This window comes from Priapulus caudatus, unplaced genomic scaffold, assembly GCF_000485595.1.
Source record: "Priapulus caudatus unplaced genomic scaffold, Priapulus_caudatus-5.0.1 Scaffold398, whole genome shotgun sequence".
Taxonomy (NCBI): Eukaryota; Metazoa; Priapulida; class Priapulimorpha; order Priapulimorphida; family Priapulidae; genus Priapulus; species Priapulus caudatus.
In genome coordinates this window covers 179,288-193,719 of record NW_014577459.1, presented here as the reverse complement: position 1 = coordinate 193,719, position 14,432 = coordinate 179,288, and the positions used below count along the sequence as shown (strand labels likewise).

Here is a 14,432-nt window from a genome sequence, read left to right as displayed (position 1 = left end):
AGAGAGAGAGAGAGAGAGAGAGAGAGAGAGAGAGAGAGAGAGAGAGAGAAACGCGATAACCTAGTGATTTCTTACTTGGGTTGTTTTATTTTAGTAGATAAGTGATCACAACTAGAAATGCATGACATATTTTAGTTACTGCCTGAAATCTCTTGCAATCTCTGTAAGACTCGAAACACTACTAATGACACAGTCATGTATGCCAATTGATGTTAAATGACCTATTATGACTGTATTCTGACTCATTTTGTCCTGAAGTATGTTCTCATATTTTAAGATCTTATTTGTTCACTGATTTTCCTTTACCTAATGGATTCCTATCATTTCTATAATTTCGCATGCAGTGTAATCGTTGGAAGAACACTAAAAAATTGTGTGTAAACTTGATGTAGATGTATGCTAAATAGTAATACGGGGGTAATACGTCTTTGTTTGATTTTTTGGTTGTTCCATGTTTTATCAGGTCTATAAATAATATAACTTTTAATTGCTGCATATGCATCTATTTATACCATGGTATGTGTATAATTGCAAATATTCCTTCAGTAACTACATGCTACCATACACCTATATGTAAAATATATACATAGGTTGATGTCACTACTGATATATGCTATAATTTGCATTTTTGGCACTAATTCATATTATAATGTATTTCTAGGTCGCCCAAGTAAGACCAAGGAAGCACATGATGTTAGAGCGTGCAAGGTAGCAGATAAAACAGGATGTATTACAATCTCCATATGGGATGAACCGGGTGAACTTATTCAACCAGGTGATATCATTCGCCTTACAAAAGGGTACGTGAGATTGTGTGGCATGCCAATAAAGAAACGACGAGTATTTTTGCTGTTTGACTCATGAATGTAGATTTGACATAAAATTTCTACTTTCACTATTGCATAAGCAGCTTGATTTTTTTCTTTAGTTGTAGTCATAATTGTATCCAATGATTATAACAAAAATCTTATGTTCACGTTTGTTATTGTTGCCTTGGTCTTAATTTTCACTCAACTAAATGTGTTGTTAACTACTGGTCTAGTAACCTTTACTGTTTACTCTCTTTATAATGACGTAAAATCCCACGAATCCCCTTTTTTCTCTAGATACGCATCAATGTTCAGGGATTGCTTGACTCTCTATGCAGGGAAGGGTGGTGGTTTAAGCAAGATAGGCGAGTAAGTATAATAAATGGTGTCAATAAATTATACCTTAAATTACTAATAATGATTAAGCAAGATTTACCTGGACATTATGGAAGAAATCATTTACAATGTTGATATTGCAGTTTAAATCATGTGAATATTTTGTAATGCTGTAGTTATAACAACACACTCAGACTAGAACGTCACAATATTATATTTATATTTGACTGTATCGAGTATCAGTTACAGCATTGTGATGAAATAGTGTTCTGGAGCAGTTACAATACATGACACATTATAGGGATCTGGTTTCTCGTGATTGGATGTGTTTCTCTCTGTCGTGGATGTTCTGTTGTAATGTTCACCGAGTTAGATGTTCTATCTGTTCTACAGATTCTGCATGGTGTTCACTGAAGTGCCAAACATGAGTGAGCCAAACCCAGAGTTACTGCAGCAGCAAGCACAGAAGTTTGTAAGTTTCCAATGCGTTTGCAAGAATGTCCAGTCCCCAGGGGTTTATTTATTTAATTGTGTCCAGTACCAGATTATTTTTGGGGTGAAAACACTCAAATGTCTTTGAATTTTGGCCACTGTTGTTTTTGGTGAAATTACTGATGAATAAGATTGTTTTGATAAAATGTGGTGATCAATGTCAAAAATATCTAGCCCAGTTAGGCTGAGAGGGTCTATGTCCCCCAGGGAACTATCGGAGGGTACCCTGGGAACGGTTCGTTATATCGGTAAATACCCTGGTACTATCTAATATGCCGGACCGTACCTCGCCTACTCCACTAACGAGTCTAGGGTGTCTATGCCTACTCCCTAACCCTAACTCTAACTCTAACCCTAACCATATCAGATAGTTACCAGGGTACGTTCTGATATATCGAACCGTACCCAGGGTACCCTCCGATAGTACCCCGGGAGACATAGACCCTATGAGCCCCAGTTAGTACATAGATATATATTAGAGGTAAATATCTGCTTTCATATTGTGAATTTTTAGCTCTATTTGGATTGAGAGTGGGTTCGATAGTCTCACCCAAATCTGCCTTACATAGAACTTGGTTTTTGTTGGTTGTTCATGGCTTTTTTTCCCATTTCATGCCACAAGATGTTCTTAAATGTGGTTGTTGATGTATGCATATGGTGATACCTTGTTAGAAACATGGTTGTTATAGAACATGTGACCACAGGAGTTGTCCGTTCGCTAAGTTCTCCGTTATGCTTCCATTCGCTAAAGAGCGAACAGACAACTTAGCGGAGAACTTTAGCGGACGTTAGTGAAACGTGCCCCACGTTCAGTATGCATAATCAATCACATGTGGTATCAATCACATGTGATTTAAGTTCTACACAAGAATACCTGGCCGGATAGAGTTGAACAGTGCATGACACCACCAAACTGTGCTCTGACTTGTACAGACAGGGGCATGCGGTTTTGATCGGACCAGGATCGAGATCGACTTACGTGACGTTAGAGCATTGGAGCTAAAATTGCTAATGTATGCTTTTAAACATCAGGAGTGTATAATATAGATTATGGATATATAACCTATAGCCGTAATATAGATTATACACCCACGCACGCACGCACGCACACACATATACGTATATCTATACTATACACTCCTGGTAACATTGCATCTGTTCTCTATGTTACAGGCTGAGCAGCATGGTTTCCAGGTGGCAACGACTCAACCTGTGCCGCTGCAGCAGCAGGTGGTGGGCATGGTGCCTGGTGCCGACGTGAAGCAGCCTTTAGTGCAGCAGCCACCGATAAGCTATAGTCAGGGCTTCGGTAACGGACACATACCACGGGGTCGCGGCGTGCAGCCGATGAACGGACGCGGTATGCCCCCGAACAGTTTCAATGGACCGCGTGGCTCGGCGCCGAGAGGGGGCAACGCAGGAGCCGGCATGCACGGAAACGGGCGGGGCAACCCGGCCCACCGCGGCGGAGGGCTCGGAGCGATGATGCACAGGGGACGTGGCAGGAAATAGGACACGTGGGATGTGGTTAGGGTGGACGTGGCGCGGCAACGAAGGGCACGGCTATGAGACACAAGTGTGACCTACTCGCCTGACCCCAGCACCCTCTCCCTGTGGGGATGCAGACAGTACTACTGCTGCTCAGAGAAGAGTGTGATCGTGAAGCAGCTTCTCTGTTTATGAATTGATATGACTGACAACTAGCAGTGAGGACGGTTGGTGCTAGAGAGGTCACTGTGCTCGAGAGAAGGGACACCACTAAGCATATCAGTTCTTCATGCTTGCGTGTAAGTTAGTAGGCCTAGTATACTATACTGGCTCGGTACTGCATGTGCGGCAGTGCGTGCGGTGTCATTTACTTGAAAAATTATGAACTTGAAAGGCAAGTGATTTTAAACAGATGAAATCGTGTGAAGTAAGTCTGCGCGTGGTACGTAGGTGTGAAATTAAATCTATGGTTAAAAATTAATTTACAGTTCTGAGAAATACAAAAAGAGAAAGCTAAGAAGCAGCCAGGCTTCCTCTTACAGCTATAATTTACATCACACTATTAAAATATCTTTGATCATACAGTATGGGTGACACGGGTTATTATGAAATTTACACAAAGAATACAGTACATTTTGAAAACATAATTACTGACTAGTTTCCCGCTTGCACAGCATTTATGTACAACGGTATTTTTTTTTGTCAATTCAGTGTTTTGCAGTATTGGATTCTGTTAGATATTCATTGGTATAGATTGATATGAAGAAGATCATTGTTAAGAATTGATAAGAACACTAATTGGAAGGCTTTATGTGATGGGAGATTATCTTAAACAATTAAATCCTAAAGTTGGGTGTTTTAGATTATTTCTGTGTATGCACAGGTGGTTTTGATCCAATATAGACATACCAGTTCAAAAATGACACACTACTACTACTACGAGAAAAAAAAGCACGCAGAACACTTTTTGTGCTTGTTCATAAACAATATTATAAGTGCTCGAGGATCACTGCAAGTCTGCAATAATAGTAGCACAGAACCTGTAAATATAAACCTTTGCATTTCAGTGTGTGTGTGTAAATATATTCACTGCACTTCCGTGATGAGATTTTCAGAAAGGGAAGCATCTCTGAGCATATACTATTTCAGTGTCTTTCATGGGGTTCCAATTGTAAATATCAGCTAGGAACCTCAAGCTGTTCTAACTCCAATGTGAAAGGGTGCGTTGATGTGTATCAATATGCCAAACAGGAAAATGTTGTAATACACTGAAAATATTAAAGCCATGTTTTATAATACACCGTTGTATGTTGTTTCCAATGACTTCTTACAAACTGACAATGAGCGCACCAATTGAATTGACGTGGGTGGAAGCATCAGTTTCCGATTGGAAACAAGCCGTTGCTTGCAGAATAATCGTGTGATAAAAGAGAAACAACCCGATTGCTTAAAATTATGCACAACATTGTGTCAACTTGTATAAATCGTATGTAAATTTGTATAACTATTCCACAAGGCTGTATATTCAAGTTATACAAAGTTGCAGCTTCTACGCTATACAGCTTCTACACCGTAATAATTTTTAATTTGATTGAAGTCATTGATGCGTTATCCTATTATACTATATATATAATATATATATATATATATATATAATATATTATATATTACTATATAGTCAGAGAGAGAGCGAGAGAGAGAGAGAGAGAGAGAGAGAGAGAGAGAGGAGAGAGCCAGAGAGAGAGAGAGAGAGAGAGAGACGAGAGAGAGAGAGAGAGACGGGCAGAGAGATGAGAGAAGAGAGGAGGATAGTAATGCCCCGTTTTACGTCGATAGTCCAGAAAAACGTTTCCGTAACGCGCAAAACTATCTGTTTTTCCGTGGCTGTTAGAATCTGTGGAACTGGGTATGAAGAGGTTTACTTTGCTTGTGCCTTGGTCCGAAGGAGGGAGATACGACTCGTGGGCATGTTAGTGGCTCAGGGAGGGCGGTGTTCGCAAGTGGACACTTAGCTGAGAATATCTGATAGGTACGAAGTTATCCCACCACATGCAGATTCGTTCCACATTCGTGCCACTCGGTTCGTGCGTGCGAATCGCCGCGGGGCGTGTAACCTACACGCTGGCGTGTACCAATACACGCGGTGGTTGTAAATACACTCAGGGTGTAAAATATACGCGGGCACTTTTGTATAATTATCTTTCGAGATTCGTGTGTTGTTATATTTTATCTGCTTGGGTATGTGTTAAATACCTAACGTGCGCGTTTGTGGTGATTATTGACGTTGTCCGTGTCAATACACGCGGGCGTGTAATACACGCAGAGGCGTGTAAAATACACGCGGCGTGTAAATACCACGCGGGCTGTGTGAATAACACGTTTCAGGCGTGTAATTATATCTACTGCGGCGTTTAAATACTTCTGCTCTTGTGTTATAATTCTATTACGCTTGGGCGTGGTGTTTTTGGTTTGTGTACTCCGGCTCTCGCCTGCATGTACGCGCCCAACCTATGCCGGCGATTACACGTGTTGCCCGCCTGTAACGTGTCTCGGCCGTGCTGACAGCTGCTCACACACGGGCTATACAGCGGGCGTGTACAGGGGGGGTCCAGGGGTCCGCGACCCCCCTACCTGCTCGCGCAGCAAAACGCCTGAGGGCGGTCTAATTCAAAAAATGTCGGGGGGAGTCGCCCCATACCCCCTGCGCGGTCCTCCGCAAGCTGCGGTTACGGTTAGACCCCCCTTACTGCTCACAAATTCCTGGTACAGCGCCCTGGTAGGCCGAGGTGCGTGCCGCGTATGTGCGCACACAGCCGTGTACGTCGCACGCACGATGCGTAGAACGGGTAATTTTCTACCACGAACTTTATAAGCAGATACAATACAGTAAAAAACGCCGCGTTAAGACACGTATATTTTCCAAGTTAGCCTCAACATGTTCTTATATAAATGGTGCTTACTGAAAAATTAGGCCAAAAGTGGTCTTTAAATTAGCGTTCTTAATTGTTTCTACTTTTAATATGTCTAGCTGAAAACCGCGGCTACGCGCGCTTAAGTGGCCTGTGATGCATGTGTACCGAGTACAGGTAGTTGTTATGTGTTCTAAGGTGTATATGGAGAGCTTAAGTTGCTTGCAGCATGTTGTTGTTTTGTATATAAGACCATTTTTTATTTTTCAGGCTGAATGTGTTCTATGATATATTGCAATTTGTTGACCGCATTTCAGCCTGAGTGTCCTAATCGACGTGTTCTTTTGATGCGGTTTTTTAGCTGTATATGCTAAAATAATGGCAGTACTGTGTTCTCAATAACATGCAGGGTGCTGGCATTTGTTATGTTGAGCATTGGCATTGCATCGGCATTGGCAATTGTTATTGGCAGGTCGATATTGTTGACTTCGTCTTTTTATTTTACCTGTGTTTTCTTTTTAAGTTCTTCATCTGCATGGAAAAATTAAGAACCTCTTTAACAATCTTGCCTAAACAGGTTTTATGTAAAAGGGGCGTTCTAAAAAGGGTAAATTTTAGGCTAACATGCTTCCTAAAAATCTATCTGTATACGCGGGTTTTTACTGTAATGTAACCCAACATAAGATGTTCGGGACTGAGGAACACGATTCGTGTTTCGGATATAAAATCACTTTGGAAGTATATGTAATCCCCAGGGTAGCTCCACGCAAAAAACGATATTGTTAGGAGTGTCATAATCTAGACTGTCTATACAGTATATCTGTATAGATCTGTCTAGGACTCTAGATAATATAGAGTGTCTATATTATATGACACTCCTGACATGATTGTATCTATGTGAGAGTGCGCGCGTGTCGCTTCGCGTACGACAGCGGCCCACCAGTGCTACACTACCACGGTCTGCGCAAGCCGGACATGCACTCGCTACTTTACATGGCGGTTCCCATGTGTAATGTAGTTTTATGTTTGGAATTCATATAATATAGAAATCTAGATGCAATAACGCAAAAAAACACAATGTTACCCTAATCTGTTGGGTTACATTATTATATCTAGTAAAAATCCCGTAGTAGAGGATATGTCAGGGCCGTAGTGGCCTCCCAAAAAGTGCCACGGCAGAAAGATGTATCCGATGCGGGGGGTCTGGGGTCAAATTTTTTTGAAATGTAGAGCCTGGAACCATGGCATTTCCTGCATTTCAGGCGTATGTTTGAAAGCAAGCCATTCTGATCACTTTTAAAAAGTCAAAGTTATTTGTAAGTTTCAAAGAGAGAATGTAGCTAAAGCTGAATGTTTTGACTAAAGTATCTAAAATATTTATAAAGTATGATAACTAATATAAACATGTATTTACACAAATTGTATATAATATCAGTACATAATTAAGTGAGAAAATAAGCATATTTTCATCTGCATTGTATACTTTTTTTTTTTTTTTCTTTTTTTTCCACTATGTACAGCTCTGTTGTTTTGGAAAGTTTGAATTGGAAATAGGCCACATTGCGTCATATTAAATACACATTCCAAATCTGTAGAGGCACTAGATATACCACGTCTAATTGCATCAGTATTAATTACGTAATTGACCTAAACCCAGTCCAGTCAGATAACCATTATTTGCTTTTTTTTCATTTATTTTTATTTTCAATTTATCTTTTCTGCTGGATGGCAACTTACAAATTCTGAAATTACATCCTGTTCATCTACCTTGTCTAACATGTCTAGGTCATAGATACTAACCCAAGTTTAACTTGGGTTAGTATCTATGTCTAGGTGCACATGCGTGACCATTGCATTGTTGAGCCTTACCATTGCACATACCATACCATTGCACATACCATACCATTGCACCATACCATACCATTGCACCATACCACATGCGTGACCATTGCATTGTTAACTGGGTCGTGCCTGGGTCGGGGGGGGGGGGCACTCCATATATATTGCCATGGTAGGTACGTGCCGCGGGAGAGACCCCATTTTCAACCCTAACCCTAACATGCCGTTCCAGTGCATCGCATGTTTAAGAATATCTCGTTCCAGAGCATTAAGTTTCGTTACCATGCAGATCTTAGATTTTTGCCGTTCCGGAGACCCTAGTTTTTTATATTTCCGTTCCAGTGCATCGTACTTTTGAATACGTTGAAGCCGGGCCGTCAAGGCATGCATGCAACGTGTGTGTGTTGTATGTGTGCGTGCGTGCGTGCGTGTGTTGTCTGTGTGTGTGTGTTGTGTGTGTGTGGTTGTGTGTGTGTGTGTGTGTGTGTGTATGGTGTGTGTGTGTGTATGTGTTGTGTGGTGTGTGTGTGTGTGTGTGTGTGTGTGTGTGTGTGTGTGTGTGTGTGTGTGTGTGTGCGTGCGTCCTCATCTCTCTCCGGGTCATGTTGTTTCTCTCTACATAATACAACAATAATTATTATTGGTTCAAGTGCTACAGCATAGATTTTAAAGGAAATCACTCCCCCCCCCCACAGTTCCGGAGACCCCCTCTTTTAAACGTGTCCAGTGTCATAGCATTGAATTTCAACGAAATCCTAGTTCCGGAGACCCCCATTTTCGAACATAGCCAGTTCCAGAGCATACCATATTCAACAAACATTAGTTCCAGAGACCCCCATTTTCCACAGGCACTTGGGCCGTTTCAATAATAAAATGATGGTTAATAAATACAACTTGTCAGTACTATACTACTACTAGCCCTACCAGTACCAGTACAAGTAATAGTCTTAATGTTTGATTTGACCTAATAACTTTACTTCAACACCGTCCAATACACCGCTGCAACACATAGCGCGCACGCCCTTGTGCATGCACAAATACACAGTGATAGAGAGTGACAACACAGTGACTCACAGTGACTCACAGTGACAACACAGTGACACACAGTGACACACAGTGACACACAGTGACACACAGTGATACACAGTGACAAATACACACTCTCTATCACTGTGTATTTGTGCATGCATGCACAAGGGCGTGCGCGCTATGTGTGGCAGCGGTGTATTGGACGGTGTTGAAGTAAAGTTATTAGGTCAAATCAAACATTAAGACTATTACTGGTACTGGTACTGGTAGGGCCAGTAGTAGTACTACTACTAGTAGTACTGACAAGTTGTATTTATTAACCATCATTTTATTATTGAAACGGTCCAAGTGCCTGTGCCATTTTCAGGTCTGAGTTAGTTCCAGAGCCCCCGGCCCCCCCCCTCATTTTTGACTTCGCAGTGGCACATATGATATTACCTACCATAATGTGGGGCGAGTGCCCCCCCGGGGTTTCATCTCCTTGGTATATGTTGCTCCTTGGTTCCCTGCAAAATTGTGTTTTCAAAATAGTGCCATGCACGTACGGCAGTGCCGTGCTGCCGTGGCGGCCAAAACGGCCAGGTCTTTGCATTTCCCACGTAGTATAACTACACCGCTCTTGTAGGGTAATCTGAAAAAAATAATGTACTCATTTAAAACTTAACTAACCATTAACCCCCTAGCTTGCGCCCTGGCTTGCAACCAACTACATTAACAGCTAACCGCCACTGCGTCGCCATGTACAATGACAATCAACACGAACCTAACCATTTTCTCTCGCTAAAAGTCATGAATACTGGCCGGCGACTGCTAAAGCCCCCGCGATGCTGACCACCTCTAACAGCCTCACCTGCCAAGAAATGACAGTTAAGGTCTAACAGATGAAGGCATACGGACAACAGACACGTGACGCCGACCACCTTACCAGCTCCACCTGATATAAATAGCAGCTGAAGTCTAACGAGTGAAGGTACACGGCCAACACACTTTAACACCGCCGACCGAGCATAAATTTCTGATAGCTTGATACTCACAGCTAACCGCCGCGCCAACGCCATATGATAACAGCTAACAGCTTTGCCCAACCGTGTCCTGCAGACAATTACGGTGCCCTACCTAAACCTAATCTGCCTAAATCTAACCTTACTAATCCTAACCTACCCCCCCAACCCTAATCTGATCAACAAACCGAACCGAACCGAACCGAGCCGACGCGAGATAACTTACTAAACTAACTAACCTTGGTTGTATGTCCACCGCTCACCCCGACACGTACAAGCAATCGTTGCACGGCTTCGAACCAGTCGATAATCCGTGTATCTCAAATCTCTAAGTCTTGAGGCTTATATACCGCCTCCCCTGCGAAAGACAGTAAGATTTCAATGAAGCTAACACCAACCAATTAACGTGTCTGGTCGTCGACTGGGCTGCAAACAATAGAGAAATACCCCTGAAGTCTATACTGTTATAGACACCACTCTCTCTCTCTTTCTCTCTCTCTCAGTCTCTCGCACAAACACACACACATGCAGATAGACAGGCAGACAGACAGACAGTCAGACATATAAACTGACGGACAGAGAGCTATATCGACAGACGGACAGACAATTAACCATATAGACAGACGCCCACATGCACATGCACATGCACATGAGATCTCACACGCACTCACGCACACAGATACGCACATGCGCATGAGATCGCACACCCAATCACGCACACGGATACGCACACGCACACTAGCAAACAAACACACACAGACTCCTCCCCACCACATAATACCTAAATCCTGAAATCAATTTATAGTTTATCATTAAAAACAACTTCCTTGTGCAGTGCTCCGTTGTGGGGGATGAAACCAGTCAAGTTGCTCCTCACGTCTTTGCATTTTCCACGTAGTATAACTACACCTCTCTTGTAGGGTAATCTGAAAAAAATGATGTACTCATTTAAAACTTAACTAACCATTAACCCCCTAGCTTGCGCCCTGGCTTGCAACCAACTACATTAACAGCTAACCGCCACTGCGTCGCCATGTACAATGACAATCAACACGAACCTAACCATTTTCTCTCGCTAAAAGTCATATACTGGCCGGCGACTGCTAAAGCCCCCGCGATGCTGACCACCTCTAACAGCCTCACCTGCCAAGAAATGACAGTTAAGGTCTAACAGATGAAGGCATACGGACAACAGACACGTGACGCCGACCACCTTACCAGCTCCACCTGATATAAATAGCAGCTGAAGTCTAACGAGTGAAGGTACACGGCCAACACACTTTAACACCGCCGACCGAGCATAAATTTCTGATAGCTTGATACTCACAGCTAACCGCCGCGCCAACGCCATATGATAACAGCTAACAGCTTTGCCCAACCGTGTCCTGCAGACAATTACGGTGCCCTACCTAAACCTAATCTGCCTAAATCTAACCTTACTAATCCTAACCTACCCCCCCACCCTAATCTGATCAACAAACCGAACCGAACCGAACCGAACCGAACCGAACCGACGCGAGATAACTTACTAAACTAACTAACCTTGGTTGTATGTCCACCGCTCACCCCGACATGCACGTACAAGCAATCGTTGCACGGCTTCGAACCAGTCGATAATCGTGTATCTCAATCTCTAAGTCTTGAGGCTTATATACCGCCTCCCCTGCGAAAGACAGTAAGATTTCAATGAAGCTAACACCAACCAATTAACGTGTCTGGTCGTCGACTGGGCTGCAAACAATAGAGAAATACCCCTGAAGTCTATACTGTTATAGACACCACTCTCTCTCTCTCTCTCTCTCTCTCTCAGTCTCTCGCACAAACACACACACATGCAGATAGACAGGCAGACAGACAGACAGTCAGACATATAAACTGACGGACAGAGAGCTATATCGACAGACGGACAGACAATTAACCATATAGACAGAGCCCACATGCACATGCAATGCACATGAGATCTCACACGCACTCACGCACACAGATACGCCACATGCGCACGAGATCGCACACCCAATCACGCACACGGATACGCACACGCACACTAGCAAACAAACACACACAGACTCCTCCCCAGTCCCCACCACATAATACCTAAATCCTGAAATCAATTTATAGTTTATCATTAAAAACAACTTCCCTTGTGCAGTGCTCCGTTGTGGGGGATGAAACCAGTCAAGTTGCTCCTGTTATGTACGTGGTATCGCCCGACTGTTTCATCTACCGCAGGCGCACGCGAGTGCGTACGATATGCGTACGGCCAGAACGACGTCACGTGACCGACTATCAGCCGTAGTCCTAGCAACTGATTGTGTACGGAGCTGGCGCACCTGTTGCATGAAAACAGACACCTAAGCCTGCAGCGGATCCTGGGCGAAGAAGTCGTGGTATATTTTGATTTGTTTTCTTCGTGAAGAGCGCCGTGGTCGTGCTAATTAGAGATCAAGGATGGTTTGGGACCCCCGCCATATGTTTTCGGATATATGTGCTAATTAGTGTGGTCTTGCATGTGAAATAAATGACAGCATCACAGCTACATTTCTGATAGCCCGACCAGGCTGTGCGACGGATTGTCTATACGGTATTCTAACCCTAGCAATACCGTTTCTTGGAGCTACATTTCTGATTGCCATCAGCTGCAGGAAACGGTCATATATCGAAGCATAATTATATGATATATCATATAGATATTAGCAGATGTTAGCGTTTTATATTCACCCTTGATGTTAGCCGTGCAGTCTGGTAAGAAGGCTAAATTAGCGCGGTACGCGTGTGCTGATTATAGCTGAGAGGGTCTATGTCCCACAGGATACTGCCGGAACGTACCCTGGTACCAGCGCATATAAATCAACGTGATTTATATGCTCTGCTGGTACTATCTAATATGCCGGACCGAGGCTCGCCCACTCCACTAACGAGTCTAGGGAGTCGCCTACGCCGGCCTACTCCCTAACCCTAACCCTAACCCTAACCCTAACCCTAACTCTAACCCTATAACCATATCAGATAGTTACCAGGGTACGTTCCGGTATACCGGACCGTACCCAGGGTACGTTCCGGCAGTACCCTGGGGGACATAGACCCTATGAGCCTGATGCTATGGGTACCTCGGCGTGTAGGCCTACTGATAATTTTATGTATGGGTACCACGCGCAACGGTAATAATATTTGTTGTGCTAAGTTGCTAACTAAATCTAACCAAGTGCTAGCCCGGCCAGGCTCTACGACTGTTTCATGTAGACATATTTGACTGTTGTCAGATAGTGAGAAGCAAGAAGTGCACATGACCACTCTTGTGACTCTGAAGTACTTAACTACATCGGACTTTGCATTGGACAGTTTGAAATATTTCATCTGTAACTAAAAAAATCACAATATCGCTTCTAATCGAGAGCTCTTGTCCGCACTCTATGTAACAGAATTAACGTTAAAAGTGGATAGATGCCACAATTGCCCTGTGAATATTATCAAGAGCTCTCTCTTAGAGAAAAGAGAAAAGAGCTCTCTCTTATGAGCTCTTGATATTATGATATCGTACTTCCCACTTCCAATTACTGTCATAGTATAGGCACTTGGTCAATCCTAATTTCGGATCCCGGTATATATAGTTCACATATATGCTAAACTAATCCGGGGTGCTAAACTAGGATTGTGCCCATAGCATTCAGCAAACAATTTAATGAAGAAAACTATCTTATACAAATCCATACATTTAGATACGTTTTTGCCACAATGTTTTAGTGATCATGAACAAGTGTGAACCAGACCAACTCGCCAACCTCTCCCAGTTGAGTCGAGGGAAGGGCGTGGTCGTTGATCATCGTGTGGATGTGGTGTTGGAATCACAGGTGAGGACTGTTAGAATTGGGGGCAAGTCAAGGTCAAACAATATCAAATTAATAATCAAATTTAATAAACAAGTCTGATTAATGAAACTGACCAATTGATTGTCCAGAAAGTCTATCCTGAACTGAGTGTTTTACAGTCACTCGTCTCTTCAGTTGGTTGTAATTTAATGGTAAACTACTAGGGTGTTTTATGGATATAATCTAATAATTGTTTAGCTAATTTTATGCTTTTTATGTATAGGATATCTATGATGACATCATTCAGCAACGATGTGTGTCCAAGCTGTATAGAAACCGTGTAAACAACAGTCTGGTCGCAGAGCCACCAAGAACGTACAGCACTCGGAAAGGTGCCCCTGCACTCTACCTCACTTCCAAATAATAAATAATTCTCTACCCCTTCTCTTCAGCAACCGTGAACCTTTCCAGACGATGTACAAATTCTACACACGCACGCACGCACACATGCGCACACATACGTACGCATGCACGCACGCACGCATGCACACGCACACACACGCGCACACACACGCGCACGCACGCGCACGCACGCGCACACACGCACACGCACGCACGCACGCACGCACGCACGCACACGCATATATATATATGTACTCTTGATATATATATATATATATATAGCCTTGAACCTTTAATGCAATTCCATTTCCATATTATTAT

General features: G+C 43.0%; 1 protein-coding gene across 2 annotated transcripts in view; it reads left to right on the top strand.

The window, feature by feature from the left end:
• LOC106809948 (SOSS complex subunit B2-like) overlaps positions 1-4,423 on the top strand; it is a 24,491-nt gene extending 20,068 nt beyond the window's left edge. For both annotated transcript variants that reach the window (XM_014813190.1, XM_014813189.1), the window contains exons 2-5: positions 662-800; positions 1,107-1,178; positions 1,539-1,617; positions 2,811-4,423. In XM_014813190.1, coding sequence (XP_014668676.1) covers positions 662-800; positions 1,107-1,178; positions 1,539-1,617; positions 2,811-3,149 — 629 coding nt within the window. In that variant the 3' untranslated portion in view covers positions 3,150-4,423. The remainder of the gene's footprint in view (positions 1-661; positions 801-1,106; positions 1,179-1,538; positions 1,618-2,810) is intronic.
• Positions 4,424-14,432: the final 10,009 nt, after the last annotated feature.